At 36.1% G+C, this 15,057-nt stretch overlaps 2 protein-coding genes across 2 annotated transcripts in view; one reads left to right on the top strand and one right to left on the bottom strand.

Annotated features, from left to right (window-relative positions):
* Positions 1–10,286, top strand: part of AIMP1 (aminoacyl tRNA synthetase complex interacting multifunctional protein 1) — a 31,484-nt gene extending 21,198 nt beyond the window's left edge. The window contains exons 5-7 of the mRNA XM_036382586.2: positions 305–516; positions 3,827–3,995; positions 10,037–10,286. Coding sequence (XP_036238479.1) covers positions 305–516; positions 3,827–3,995; positions 10,037–10,203 — 548 coding nt within the window. The 3' untranslated portion in view covers positions 10,204–10,286. The remainder of the gene's footprint in view (positions 1–304; positions 517–3,826; positions 3,996–10,036) is intronic.
* A 1,931-nt stretch (positions 10,287–12,217) lies between these two features.
* Positions 12,218–14,083, bottom strand: GIMD1 (GIMAP family P-loop NTPase domain containing 1). The gene is made up of 2 exons (XM_036382588.1): positions 13,691–14,083; positions 12,218–12,487 (listed from the first exon to the last, which is right to left on the bottom strand). Exons 1-2 carry the CDS (start codon positions 14,081–14,083, stop codon positions 12,218–12,220), a joined length of 663 nt encoding a protein of 220 aa, XP_036238481.1.
* Between the last annotated feature and the right edge of the window lie 974 nt (positions 14,084–15,057).

Genomic DNA, 15,057 nt, shown 5'->3' with positions numbered 1-15,057 from the left:
GATCAGGTAATTGCTGTGGCCTTTGTCAGAATATGTGTGTCACACGTTAGCTGCACTTAAATTCAGGGTGACTTTGCAAACAGGAGGTGGTAATAAGTTTAGGTAATGACATAAATTGAAGTGTGAATGACAATTCACCACTGGAAACTGGTAACAGAGGTGCTAACTGTTTACTCTTTTGTGTTTTGCACAGAATTTATGCTTATTTCTGAGCCTGTAGTTCACTTTTCCCTTGCAGTAGTCATATACATTAGTTGTGCTTTTTTTTAATGTTTATTTCATGGAACAAAATGTTCTCTAATAGGTGAAAAGAAGGAGAAGAAACAGCAGCCAGCTGCTGGAAGTAGCGATGCGAAACCTGTAGATGTTTCTCGTCTGGATCTTCGTGTTGGCTGTATTATTACTGCTGAAAAGCATCCAGATGCAGACACTCTGTATGTTGAACAAGTGGATGTTGGTGAAGCAAGCCCAAGGACTGTTGTCAGCGGTTTAGTGAAACATGTTCCTCTGGATAAGGTATTGACAAAGTTATTTACTGATAGTTTTTTCTTTCCTAAAGTATCTTAAGGCATTCATCTGTTTATAGGATATGTTTTTATTCTGCTAAAAGATTTGTACAGTCATGAAAACAAAAATAAAATGCAGATGGAAGTAATACTTAACAACATTTGCCAGAAACCAGAGAAGTACCCTTACCCCAAATCAGTTTCTGATTGCAGAAACTTCTATCCTGGGATCTTATTCCAATTCCTCTGCCATCAGTGCACACTGAACTCCTAAACTAAACAGATGTTACTCTTTCTTTAGGTTTCCTACTATGTAGTAGAGAAGTCATAGTAACCTTTTTGGTATGATCCAAACTTTTGAAACCTTTGCCTTCCAATTCTCTTTTATAGCCTGTTGAAATATTTGGCATGAAGTAAAGCAGAGAGCATGTAAATTCAACTTAGCTGGCAATGAATAGCTTAAACAACAGTGGAATACAAAATGCATACTTTTATTTCCTTGAGCAGAATAGAATCTGTGTCCATGCTTTTTTCAGTTGATACGCTTTGGTGTTTGACACAGATGGTTTATGGGTGCCTTTGAACAACCTGAGACTTCAAGATTTAGTTTTCCTTTCACACCTCTTCTAGAGGGTGAGAGGAGTTTACTGAAGGTTGTTCCTAAATTCAAATGCAAGCTTGGCATTTAAAACAGTGTTGTGTAGAGCAACTGCAAAATGGATCATGAAGGAATTGATCTTAGTCTGGAAAAAGCTCCACTTTCTTAAATGTCTTTTCAATCCTTATTTGCACACTGTCCTGAAGGAAGACTGCAAGCATAGGAAACAATTAAATTGTGATTTTTTTTTTATTTCAGAAAGTTAGTGAAGCAAAAAAACCCACCTGAATAGAGTAACTATTCTGCACTGATCAGCTGATGGTGTCCACTTACTGGATTTGCACTGGGCAAAATCTCAACTTGCTTGCTTTTTAGCAGTCTGCCTTCAAGAAAGCATGTAGAGGAAAACATTAAAAGCCATTCTAAATACACTTAGAAACATCAAGTGTACAGAATGAAATGGCAGCAGGAGTCTTTTCTTTTAACCTTCTTTCTGAGTGGAAAAATAATCTGAAGTATTCATTAACAGAGAATTAGGGATCATCCTTGCACGTTCTTTGAGAGCATTTTTGTTTGCATGTCTGGTTTCGGTTTGGGCAAGTCTCTATTAAGACAGTAAATTTTTAGGGGCAAGCTTCCATCTTTTTGTGTTTTTTGAAGTGTTCAAAAATGTGAAGGCCTGGCATGTGTCTACTGCCATATATTGAAATAAAAATATATACATCAGATCAAGGACCATAGCCATAAATTTCTTCACAAAAAATTCAGCTGTTTATGATTTTGGTGTTTGATGTGGTAATTTAGCAGTGTTTGAGGCTGTAGCATTTGTATCATCTGATTTTACTTTTGGTTAGGAAACACAGTCTGTGTATCTTCACTAACATTTCAGTATGCAGTGCAAGTTATTTATGGCTGTGAAAACTTCTGGCATGCCCACTTTATATGTGAAATGCTGTGGGGTTTTTTTTTTTTCACATGGTGGTGAAGCCATGTCCTGTTACTTGTGACACAACTGCTCATGACAATAGAAGTTGCACCCTCTATTGTCATGAGCAGTTGTGTCACAAGTAACAGGGATGTGGAAGGATCTTGGCACAAGGTGCACCATTGCTGAGCTCTTTCGTCAGCTGGGGACAATGGGGAAATTGCTGAAATGTCACAAGGAATTGACAGCTTTTCTGCCACTGCATTTGGCTTTTTGAAGTGGATCTCTGTGTGTTTGTAGCATCAATACCTGTTTCAGGCAATTGTTCTTGAAATTCAGGCAGTTCTCCAGTGTCACTTTTTGTCATCTCGTCCTCTTTAACCTAAGAGAACCTCATGTCAGTGATCAGAAGTGTAGAACAGGAATGTAGGGAATGTGTCTTTAACTTAACAAGAAGAGAAGAGGCCACCATCATCCTCCAGAAATGCTATTCTGGAACCATTGGTTGTAAGAGGATACATTACAGTTACATCTGTTGTGAACTATATACTCTGATTTTTGTAGCAGAAACTTTACCTCCACTTAGATGCCTTGAAATCTTTTCTTTCTAGATCATTGTGATGTGCACCCAATAATTAGCCTTTCATTCATTAATTGTTATTCAGTGCTAGATAATGCTACAACTTGCATTTTAGTCACTGACATGATACAACTGTTTTTTGTGTTTTGTGCTACTTATTTCCATAGCAATTACTTGAGAAATTTTCAGTCAATGGGCTGGCTTGAAACTGATGCAAGATAACTTTTTCTTATAACTGCTTCATTTTGGTTATTTATAATTTTGCTTTTTAAGGTGTTGTCCTTGGAAAATATGCAGTGTTTGAAATAGTTGATCATATGAGTTTTATTAATTATTAATCTTGCAGATTTTGTTCAAAGTTGGTACTGTAATGCACAAAGACCAAAATCTAGAAATATTAAATACTTATATATAATGTGCACTAGCAGCGTGGGAATTAAGACATCCTTACTTTGTCTCTTAAGAATGTTCAGGGTTTAATTTTATTCCATTTGAAAGTGTGGTTTGTTTTAGAGTCTAAATTGTGGCAGTTTTCTGAACAAAGAGAATTTTCTCTGCTTTACTATTGTAATTATTAAAATAAAACAACAAACAGAGAAACGTTTTACAGGTTTGCACTAAAAAATTCAGTGTTCAGTATATACACCCGTTTTCGGTGGCTAAAAAACACTCAAGGCGTTTGGGTTAACTAAGATAAAATTTTAAGATTCAAGTGAGTTCATTATGTAAAAGACCTCTAAGCTTCCAGGATATACTTTGAAATTTTTACCTATGGGCCTAATTTGTAGACTTGTTGTTATTTTTAGTATTATCATCGTTAAATTATTATTATCATTAAATAGAAATTGTTTAGTTAATAGTGCTATATTGAAAGAGGACTAAAGCAGTGGTCTGTAATGAATAAAGAGGGAATGTAAGTGAAATGCCTCATCTGGTTTTTAATTTAATAAATTGAATATTTATATTTCCATGATAAATATGTCACATTTCAGCATTTAATCCCTTACTCACTGGCCAGCTCTTAGGGGGTTTAGATGTTATGTTACTGGTGTGTCCAGCCATTAAAATTGTGAATCTGTTGCTACGTGCTTCTCTTACCCTTCAGTTGTCATGGTAAGATCTCATCACTGTAATTCTTTCATTGTAATGAAATAATGGGAGCCCCAAAGCCACGTGCCATTTTAAGTACTCACATCCTTCTGTTTTCCTCCCCCAAGATGCAGAATCGGATGGCAGTGCTACTCTGTAACTTGAAGCCTGCAAAGATGAGAGGAGTAGTATCTCAAGCAATGGTGATGTGTGCCAGCTCCCCAGAAAAAGTGGAAATTCTGGCTCCTCCACCCGGAGCGGTACCTGGGGACAGAATCACTTTTGAAGGTTTTCCTGGTAAGTAGTTATATGGGAAAATAATAGAAACAAGTATGCCAAGGTAACCTTAGTGTTGAAGCACATAAAACAGCTTTTTTTAAAAGCTCTTCTTTTAAAGCTTTTTTTTAAAGTTGGGTTTTTTGTTGAAATTTCTGAATTAATTCTTGTTTTTAATTTTTTTTACTACCATGCTAATATTGTGTAAATAAAGGATTGAAAATACTTTTATTATCTGTCAAAAAACTGTAACTTGATAAAGTTGTATAGAACTTAAATGAAAAATACTCCATTATTTACGTGTCAGTAAGTATTTCAGTTTTGATATATATGGATAAACGTACTTGGCAAATTGCAACAAACAAATGTAAAGCATCTTTCAGAGTGTCTCAGTGTAAGTGATAAAGTATTAAATTCCTAATTTCAGCTCCTCACTGTAATGAAAGTGTCAGAACTTTGGGTAGTTTTTCTTTTTTGAGGAAGAAGGGATGGAGGGGATAGAAGGGGTTGGAATAACATCTCCTATTCATGGGAGGAGTCTGTAATATTCAAAATGCCAGTTTTTTTTGTTTGTTTGTCTGGGACAAAATATCTTTTTAGGTTTCCAAAGAAAGACATTGGACTTTTTCCCACTTAATAAAGTCAATGAATCCATCTTTTTTCAGAATATAAATGAGAATTTTACCAAATGAAACTTTATCAAAAGATGACTTTTCATCCATTTTTCCATTTCTTCCACCTCAGTGAAAATTATTAAGCATCATAGGTTTATTGTGTTGATTTAAAATGCTGTTTATTAAGAGCTGAGTCTGAAAAGAGAGACTAGTATAAATAGTCTTACATGTCACAGATTATGGGAATGCACCTGCAGCACACTGTGCATAAGGAGAATTTCTTCCCTTTCCATTGTTTGAGTTATTGCTGTATCTTTTTACTCATTGTGGCTGTCAATCATAAAGGAAGTTTGTGTGAGAAGTTGGTGCTGCGCTGTCCCAGAAAGGTGAGGACACACAGGTGGCTCATTGGAGCTGCCTGTAGACTCCTCTCCTACAATCAGCTGCCTAGGTTTATCCTGCACCCAAGGAATTTAGGAATTTCTGCAGCACAGCCCAAGCCCAGAGCTACTCAGGTCGGCTGTTACAGGGATCACAGAGGTCTTGGTGAACAGTGCTCTTCTGGTCAGGATCACTCCATCACTTAAACTTGAAAGAACATGATCCAAATCCCAGTATTTCCCATACTGGTTGAAAGTGTATGTGTGTGCATTTATCAATGAAGTATTCATCTTCAGGAGGAGTTTATTGTTCAAAAGTTGGCTTTCACATGTGAGAAAATGGTGTAACTTTTATTTTCTGCATAGAGCCATATGAACCTGTATAAGCTATTGCACTTCTGACAATTTCTAGCTGTACAGCAGAGTTTTGATTTATGAACCTCTTGGCAAGCTCCATGCTTAAACATATTTGCATGAAATACCTTTCTGAAATACATATGTATGTATATATGTATATTTATACTTCTCAAGAGTGAAATTGTGATGCTTAAAAAAAGATATATTTTGGTTAGAATATGATAAAGGAAGCAATGCTCTATCTAGGTGTTTTATGAAATCAAAAAATAGCTCAGCTTGCTGCGATTTAATGCTCCAATTGAAAATACTTTAAAATAATACTGTTTTAAAAGGAAATCAGTCAGACAGCAATTTTTTTTCAGTTTTAGTTTCCTGTATTAAAAATATACCAAGCTTGCTAGTTGAGATGCAGAATTTGTTAGCTGCACTGAAATCTTAAATGCCTCAGCAATCAATTGCATTGACTAAATTGTAGGAATACTCATTCATGGCTTCTAGTTGTTATCACATCTAGTGAGTAAAGATGAATTAAATGTTGAGCCTTTGTTACCTGCAAGAATCATAGGTACAAATACACTCACACTGCTATCTGTTGCTGTGGAAATGGATGTGCAAGAGAGCATCAAGTTGTAGAATAAACACTTCCAGTGCATAAGCCCTGGAAAATGATGTACGGGTTTAGCCCTCAAAAACCCTCTTTGCCCAGGTTGAGGAGGTTTTTTTGTTTGCTTTTGTCTAGGATACAGCCTTCCTCCAAAATTACATCTCAAGTAGCTTCATATACCTGGCATTTGGAAATGTGAGAGCTGGTAGTAGCACTGTTTTGTGTTCACCAGCATATCTGTTCTTGCACATGACTGATGAAGTGAGTTTCATCAAAATTATTGAACTATTTGACTCCAGTTGTTTAGCAAAAAGCTTTCCTAGAGCAATCAGTTATAGAAATATTTGTTCTAAAATAATTCCCAGGTGTTATGGTATGCAGACACCGTGTTGACATTTTGATCTTTAAAAGATACAGAATAAGCTAAATATGGTGTGTAAGTTGTTCTAGTTCTGAAGTTATGACTTGCAGCCAGTAAGACAAGATTTTGTGTGGATTGTATCAGTTTCCTTCTGGTGGAGAGTCCAAGACATGGGGCTCTGATAAGTGCCAAATGAAGGTTTTTGCAATTCCTTTGCAAGGTGTATATATCCAGGGCTATAGATTGCAGTCTGAAATGTGGCACTGTTTTCTACTGCTTCATAAAGAGCTGCTTGGAAAATTTTGTAGGTATGAGATTTAAGCTAATCATTGACTTTGAAAATTTACCTAATGCTTAATAGTACAAAGTAGAGTGATCTATCTTCTTCTTACATAAAACTTCTTTAAAAGAATTTTCAGACTTGTGATTTTACTATCTTGAGTAGGAAGATGCAAAAAAACCCATTGGTAGATGGAGACCTACAAAATCATGGTGACATCTGTTTCTGTAAATTTATTTGTTGGATATTTGTCTTTTCAATATTGCTGTTGTAAACTAAATTAGGGGAAAACTCATTGGGAGATGGGGAAGCTCTCTGGAGACTGGAAAATGGTTTCTCAGTTTTTATCTTCTACTCACCTTTTTTGTGTTTAAACCTTCTGCTTCTTGGCTGCTGCTGTCTCCTTGAAGACCATCTGGCACTTGCCTGATGCTGTTTCTTAGGAGGATAGACTCCTTGTTGTGTCAGATGTCATTTAATTTCACTGCTTAATTGTAACCATTTATATTCTGATCAATTATTTGTTTTAAAAAGTAATTGTAAAGCATAAAGATTCAGTTGGAGCCCTTGAAGTTAAAATAGAAAGGACAGCTGGGTCTTATTTAGGTTTGAAGTATGAAAGTCTGTGAAGCAACAGAAGCACCACTAGCAACAATAAAGCAATTCTAAAATGCACACAGCTGTCTATCAAGCAGCTTGGAATCGAGCTATTTTTAAGTCTTCTCTCTCCATTATACAAAATATTCATGAGATACAGACTAATTTTCTTTGGCCATTTTAGTCAAAGTAAACAAATGGTATCTTCTCTCAAACCAATTAATTTTTTTTCTGTAGCTAGTGGAGTGTTTACCTAGAACTATCTTGAGTGTTATTGAGGAGTGATTTGGTAAGGAATGCTGTTGCCTGGAGTACTGTTCTGTTTTGTTTATTTAATTGATGTCTTTGCCCTCAGTGGAATTTTTAATACTGAAGTGTTTTATACTCCAGTGCATGAATCTTCAAGGTCTCTTGAGCCTTTTTTTGCATTAAGAACTTTACCAAATTTTTATCCATCTTCACTAGAAAAGGTCTGATTTTTAAACTATGTAAGAATTCTTCTATCATGTGTATGTAAATTCTATAACCTCCTGCACAGTAATTGCCTTAAGAGGACAATAATACTTGAAGATTTATAGCTAACTCTGAAATCTCTTTTCTGATAGCAGTATCAGATACTTTGATGCCACAGGAACCAAAAACCTGTTACTTAAATTAGATTATTAAATTATCATTCAGGTCTAAGAATCACTAGCAATTTAATGAATTAGTATCTCTTTAAAAGAAGGAAAAGTGGTAAAGCTGGAGTGCAGTGGTTAGCTTGTAGTTAGCAGGTTTTTTTAATCAAAGCTAGACTGTATGCATGCTTTCCTTCAGCTGCATGGTTACAATCCACTGTGGGGCAAGTGGCATTAAGTAAAGTCACACATGTCACACATCACTCTGTCCTTTGCCCCTTGCTGTGCTGAGATATATTCTTTCAGCAGTTTTTTAACTGTTACAAAGTGGAGAGGTTTCTTGCTTATTATGAAAATTTTTTGTAATAAAGCTGTGAGATGGAATGATATGTTTAACAAAATTTGGGACCTCTTATTTGGCCCATTTTTGGTAAAAAGAGTGGAAAAGTGATTAAGCCATTAAAAGCTTCAATTTATTTTATTTATAGAAACTCTTTTAAAGAATATTTTCTGGGAAGAAGGAATGCAGTGAGGAGAAGGCATAGGAAAATGCACAGCCTAAAGCTCTGGTAGTATTTAAAATTGGTGCCTATGCTAATCTAATATGAGCTCACCACAGATCCCAAGGGAGCTTGACGCAGGATTCCAGAGAAACTTATTAACATCCAAAGCCTGTTTTTTATAATAAAAGTCAGGAGGTTTTCTTACTGAAAAAAAGAAATCATATGCTTTTTATATTTGAGGAGGGGAAGGAAAATGTACAATGGATCACTTAACATTCTATTTAATGATTTTATTAGTTTGTATGCATGCACTGTGGTCTAAATCGAAGTTTGCCTTTGTTCATGAACCTGAGCATTAAGCTGATTTATCTTTGTGAAAATGCACAATTAGCTCTAAACATTTAATAATTTTTACTTAGTAGTGCAATTATTTAAGTAATTAGAGTATTCAATTTTTTCCTCTGTTTAATATTACTTATAAATATTATATAAAAATATTAATGTTGTGACTGATTTTTCTTTGAAATACTAAATGCACTCTGGATGTGAAATAATTTGACTGCATTATTAGATACCGCTCTGATAACACTAGCTTACTTCACAGAGAAATCTGGCCTAGTCTCCTTCTCTTGCAAATATAGAAACTACAGAATACAGACACCCAGACACTACAGAATACCCATACAGACAGAAATAGCTCAGGTTTGCAGGCATTGAGAATGTAAGTAGACTGAACTATGGAAAACATTTACAGGAGAATACCAATAAGGCATAAGACAGGCTGGAATGAGAGTAGTGGATTTAACCACTGGTTGGTCAGTCAGTCAGGACTTAGCAAGCAGTGATGAATTTCAACCAACTACTAGAAGAAGATACATTAAAATCCCTGTATTTAGTTTGGTTTGTGTCTGTACTTTGAATTTCATGTTTATTTAAAAATAGAAAAAATATCCTTCACTATGCTATCTAATTTGTTAACAAAATTTCAAGACATTAGTAGAAGAAGCCTGCACTTTGTGGTCATTAGAGATCCTTAAATAATCAGATTTGCTAATGTTGTTAGTTACTGTCAATACCACTAGGGTATAGGTATCTCATTATGATATATCCATGGAAACAGGAAACTGAAGCTTATCAAGACTGAGACCATAATTGCTGAAACTCTAGCCAATTTCTACTGCCTCTGTTGTTATGGGCACCAGAGCTTGTCATCAAACAATACAAAGCATAGCAGAACAGTGTGTAACTCGGGGCTAAAATTATATGTCAGTATTCTACCTCTGGACTGTTCTTGTCTAAGTTCAGTACTCCACAACTGTAACAGCATCTGCTAAGTGCATTTAATTTCTTGTAAAAACATCATTCATTTCTAAAGTTAAGATGCTGACAAACCTGTCTTGGTGAACAGTGTACTTCTGTGGTCCATATGTACTTAATTCTTGGGAATTCTTTTGGACTGTAGTATAAGCTAACAACAGTGGTTTAATTTCTTCCTTTTGACGTTGCTTGTTGTCTGATACAACCTTTTTACCTTGAAAGATCCTCTTTTCCAGAGAGGTTCTGGAGACATCTCCTAGACAATTCCTAATTCCAATTAAAGTTTTCATTTTGATGATCAAAAGGAACGTTAGGGGTTTTATCCCTTAAAAGTGTGTGCAGTGATGCTGTGTGAGCTGTCATAGATGTGTAAGTACATGGTGCTCTTGTTCTGAGTTGTGTGCTATGAGGTTATTCTTTGTTTTGAAACAGGAGATCCTGAGAAGGAACTTAATCCAAAGAAGAAGATTTGGGAGCAAATCCAACCTGATCTTCATACCAATGACCAGTGTGTTGCTACATACAAAGGAGTTCCATTTGAAGTGAAAGGGAAAGGAGTGTGCAGGGCAGAGACCATGGCAAACAGCGGAATCAAATAAATAAATAAATAAATGGTTATTAGAAACTTGTACAGATGTTGAAATGGAAAGTGATGCAAGCAGAATAAAAAACATGAAATGCATGGCTAAGACCTGGTTTTTTTTTACTTCTTTTCCATAATATGTTACATCTCCAACATTTTGACAATTCACTCATTCAGTAGGCTTGTTGTCCTTGAGGTTGTGTGCTGTCAGCAGTTATTAACCACTCAGTGCTCATAACTTAATTGCCAAGGCTTGTTTGTGGTGGGACCACAGGCAGGCAAGTAAATTCTGGACAGCTTGAAGGTGTAGAGCTTCTATTTAGCAAGAGCTAAAGGAAATAAGGAAAATATTCTGCCGTGTTCCTTTTGTGCCAATTGCAGGACTAGCAGCTGGTTAGTGAAGATCACAATTGCCTTTATTCTTCTAGTCGCTTTGTAATAGTTTTTCTCCTCTTCTTCTAAGCGGTTTTCAGGTGTATTGTAAGCCTCTGCACCTTTGTTCTTGCCTGTGTTCTCTCTGTAGTCTGCAGTCAGTTGTAACTGTAAGATTAAACTATGGTGGTTTATGCCCTAGGATGTTCAAATGGACACATTTTCATGTCCCCAGAACGAAACTGTTATAATTTCATTAAGATCAAAGCTGCCACTTTGCTAGACTAGTTCTTTATCTAGTCCATCCAGGTATATCCTTCCAAACCAATAGGTAGGACAAAGAAATAATTAATAACATTTTCCTGGAACTAATAAAAAATAAAAAACCCCTCAAACCCCAAAAGACCAGCCTGCAAGAAAACCCAAAAAGCAACCAAACAAAAAAAAATTCTTTTTCCATTGCTCAAATGGGTATAAAATGAATAGATTTTTTGGTTTTGTTTTAATGTGCTTTTATGCAACGATGTTTTCTACAAAAAGTGCTTTGGTTTTAACAGAAATAGCTTCTTCAATTTTTACAGTTAGAATTATTTCATAGTAATGTTGTACAAGTAGTCATGTTGCTAGGCTATTAGCCTCAAAATCATTCTTTTAATTCCTTACTTTCAGTAATATGAAAATAAATACTTCGGATCCATTTTCAATAACTCTTTTAAGTAGCTATATAGAGATAATTCAGATATTTTTGCATATAATATTAAATTAAATTGTTGCTGTATAACCATTGAAACAGTAAATACTATTTTAAATACTAAAATTAAAAACAAACTTGAGCCTTTCTAAATTTTGCAGGCTTTGAACTTCATCCAGTAAGTGGAGAGAAAACAAAATGACAGTGATATAACATTAAAAGGAACATGCATAAAGAGGATATGAACAGATTTTCTTTTTGAATGAGTTTTGTTTGTGCCTGTTAGTTTTTCATGCATCTGGCAATAAGTAATAGTAATTAGTTCTTTTAAATGTGCTGAATAGTATTAAGCACATTGAAGCCATTTTATCTGCCTAGTAAACTGTATATGCTATAATGTCTTATTAAATAAAATCATTGTAGTTCAAGAACTCAGTTATAACTAATCTTGAATCATGGTAGGAATAGTTTTACAACAGATAAATCTTAGCTTTTAGTACCGGAAAGCTCTTTTTAGAAAAGGAAGTTCAGAGGAAATTCTGAAGGCTTGAAGAATTGAGCTAAGAGGCCTCCTGAGTCTGAACTCACGCATTTTTTACTTCTTTTTTTACCTTTTTTTTTCTTTTAAAATTTTATTTTATTTTTCCAGATCTATATTCTGTGTGAACTGGAATATACAGTCTGGTGAAGTGCAAAATCCCATTTGTAACTACACACACATTAGGAGCATGATTTTGGATCACTAGCTTGTTCTGATTTTGTGGCCAAATCTAGATTCTGAATGCTGTAGTGTGAGGTCCTCTGTGGAAGGCAAGTCGTTTGATAAGCTAAAGAGATATTTCTAATTGTGTGTTCAAAGATGTTTGATATGGATGTGGAGTTTTTCAGTTGATGGCTTTTACTCTTTTATTTCTGTTAGATGCTACCTACTATAGAAAATAGACAAGTGAGCACCTTAAAGCTAATTTTATTCCTTGCTGTGTTTAAGTAGTACTTGATAATTATTTCTTTGTATGAAATTCAAGAGCTTTCTTAAGACAATATTTCTTTCCTCTTTAATTATGCTGTTGTGGTTGTCTAGGAAGATATATTTATGCTGTACTGTGCTCAAAAGTGACAACAGGGTACTTGAGGCACTGTGCAAATATGTTTCCTCACTGTATCCAGCCTCTTCTGCCTTGTCTGCATGAGTAAGTAGGACTGCAGTGAAATCCTTCCACGTGGGACCCAGAAGTTCCTGTAATGAAAAGCAAATTTTAACTAGTTATCTCTTATTTCTTTTCCCCACTCCCATTTCATATGCTTAGTACATTACCAGACCATTTACATGTATGTTTTTTTTTTTCCCCTGGCAGTAATCCAGTTCATGTTATCCGAGTTGCTGAAATTTCTGGGTCTTTTTTCACCTTTCTGAGACATTGACATCCAATTTCAGTGGAAATATGTGGTCATGCAGTACTAGCAGTTCTCTGTTCCCTGGCTACAGATGTTAACAGAATGTCTCCAGTTAAAAAATATTCATGTAAGTAAAGAAAAATGGTTGTTTGACCATGTCACACCTTAGTTTGAAATCGGTAGTTGCCACATATTCATATCGCCACACTTTTTAGAGCTCTTCAAAAAAATGTTTTTGAAAACACTGAAGCACCTTTTGTTAAAAAAATAAATTATGAATTTCTATGTAACATCAACTTCAGTTCCAACTGTGATCCATGAAACTCAACTATTCTCAGCAATTCAGGAAAAACACAAATCAAATGCAATACCTTCAATAATGGGCCAGAGAGTTTTCTTCAACTTCTGTGATTTATCTGATGGAGGAGAATGGAGAGAACAAGCTGCTTTTCTTTCATAAAGTACAGAAAATTTTAATAGGAATAAGAGAGGTTGGGCTTTAATTTACAGGTGGAAATGTAATTACGACTTCGGGCAATCCTGCTAACTCCTGTATATGACAAGAAGCCTACCTTGGTAGTAAAGGACACTGCAGTAATCTTAACTCTGTAACCTAAATGCTGCGGTATATAAATCTACTTTAAAGTATGTCTGCCTACTTCCAAGGTAAGTGGGGTGTCAAAAACACCTGGTGTATTGATGGTGATTAATCTGTTTTAGACCCTAGGGATGAAAAATACCAAGCACATAGAAAATTTTCCTTTAAGCTGCCCAAGGAAGTCTTGAGTTACCAGTTTCAGAAAGAGAGGAGAGAGCTTTGATTTGCTGAGGACTCAAAATCAATTGCAGTCTTTGTTCTGAAATTAGTGTCTGCCACTCGCAATTCATCAGGCTGTTGTTGGAAAAAAAATATTTCACTTTTCTTTTATGGAAGAGTCAACTCTTCCATAGCTATTGTATTGTCACCTGAGGATGAAAGAGTTGCCATTAGGGCAAAGACTTTCTTCTTTTTGTTTGTTTGTTTGTTTGTTTGTTTGTTTGTTACCTGGATGAGCTGTACTGTGTCATGGCTTTCATCTGGACACAGAGGCAGGTCAGCCCTGAGGACCAAGAGGGCCAAGTGCAGGCCTTCCTCCCCGAAGTGCTGAGCCAGGGCTGCTCTCACGGTGTCCCTCACGTGCTGTTTGCCCAGAGCACTGTGAGGGTAGCTGGGGGTGTCCAGCACTCGGACACGCAGAGCTGACTCGCGGCCGTTCCTCCGGATGAGCCCCGAAATGCGGCCGCTGCGTCCCAGGCTGCAGCGTGTGGTCACAGAGCTGGGGCACAGACGGCTCTCGAAGTCTGCACTGCCCAGCAGGCTGTTGCCAGCAGCACTTTTGCCAGTCTGAGTCTTTCCAAGCACAACAAGGTTGATTGTCATCTCATTGCTGTCTGCCATTGTCAGTGTTTTTATCCACAAACCTGTCACTAAGTACAAATAACATTAGGTGCTTCAGATAGCTTCAGGGGGTGGGGGGGAAGAAGAGGCAAGAATTTCCAATATTCAGTGTTTTTTAAGTGTTTTTCCCTGCCTGAAATGTAAAAAGAGTTTCAGGAAGAAGCAATAATGTGGAGAGACAACAGAGAGGGGAGGAGTTGGGCAACACACTGTTGCCATTCTGGGACAGTAGTAGGTTAGGAAAAGGAGGCAAACTAGGGAAGGAGGAAAAGAATGGTGACAAATAGGTGCTGCTGTTATTAAGTGACAGTGTTTCAGGATGTAGGTATTTATTTGCTTTAGGGAAAAGAATAATCAAGGAGAAGTAGATTTTAAGGGAGCACTTTTTCACAGCTTAAAATATGTTTTTCATCAGCTACTACTGATGTTGAAATAGACGGTAGTCAGAAAGGGCTTTCTGATGCAGAAAAATACCTCCATTAAAAAAAAAAAGAGGAGAGCTGAAATAGCCAATCTCATGTAAATGAGATTTTGGAAATGTATACTAAACCAACTTATTAGCGCAGTATGTGGGAAAGAAAAACATAGACTGGTGGATAGAGAGAGGGAGCTGGCTTGGGATCATTTCCAGTTACTCTATTTGTTCATAAACAAGACCTCTCATTCTCTTTGTACTTTTCTGTAACCCAGTAGGGGTTGAAGGGGTTTGGTGTGTGCTGATCATCTAACAGGAAAACTTCTTATTTAAATAAGTTGAGATATGTTTGAGAAGGTAAAACCATAGTGGCAAATAGTGGATTTTAAGTTTCTGTGACTTGTGAACTTCAGAAAGAATTTTTTTGTTTGTTTTAAGATACTATGTTTAGGTACTCATAGAGAGGCCATGGACAATTTCAGACTGGGATTTCCTCCGATTAATTATTTAGATTCTTGCTGTTTAGTTTAAGCTTTCTCTCTCATATAAATTCCATGCC

Source organism: Molothrus ater, chromosome 4 (genome assembly GCF_012460135.2).
Source record: "Molothrus ater isolate BHLD 08-10-18 breed brown headed cowbird chromosome 4, BPBGC_Mater_1.1, whole genome shotgun sequence".
Taxonomy (NCBI): domain Eukaryota; kingdom Metazoa; phylum Chordata; class Aves; order Passeriformes; family Icteridae; genus Molothrus; species Molothrus ater.
This window is presented reverse-complemented; position numbering and strand designations above follow the sequence as displayed.

Coding starts and splice junctions, on each gene's coding strand:
- GIMD1 (XM_036382588.1), bottom strand. CDS start 14,083: ATGGCAGACAGCAATGAGATGACAATCAACCTTGTTGTGCTTGGAAAG. Junction 12,488..13,690: donor ACACAGTACAGCTCATCCAG/GTAACAAACAAA, acceptor TTTTCATTACAG/GAACTTCTGGGTCCCACGTG.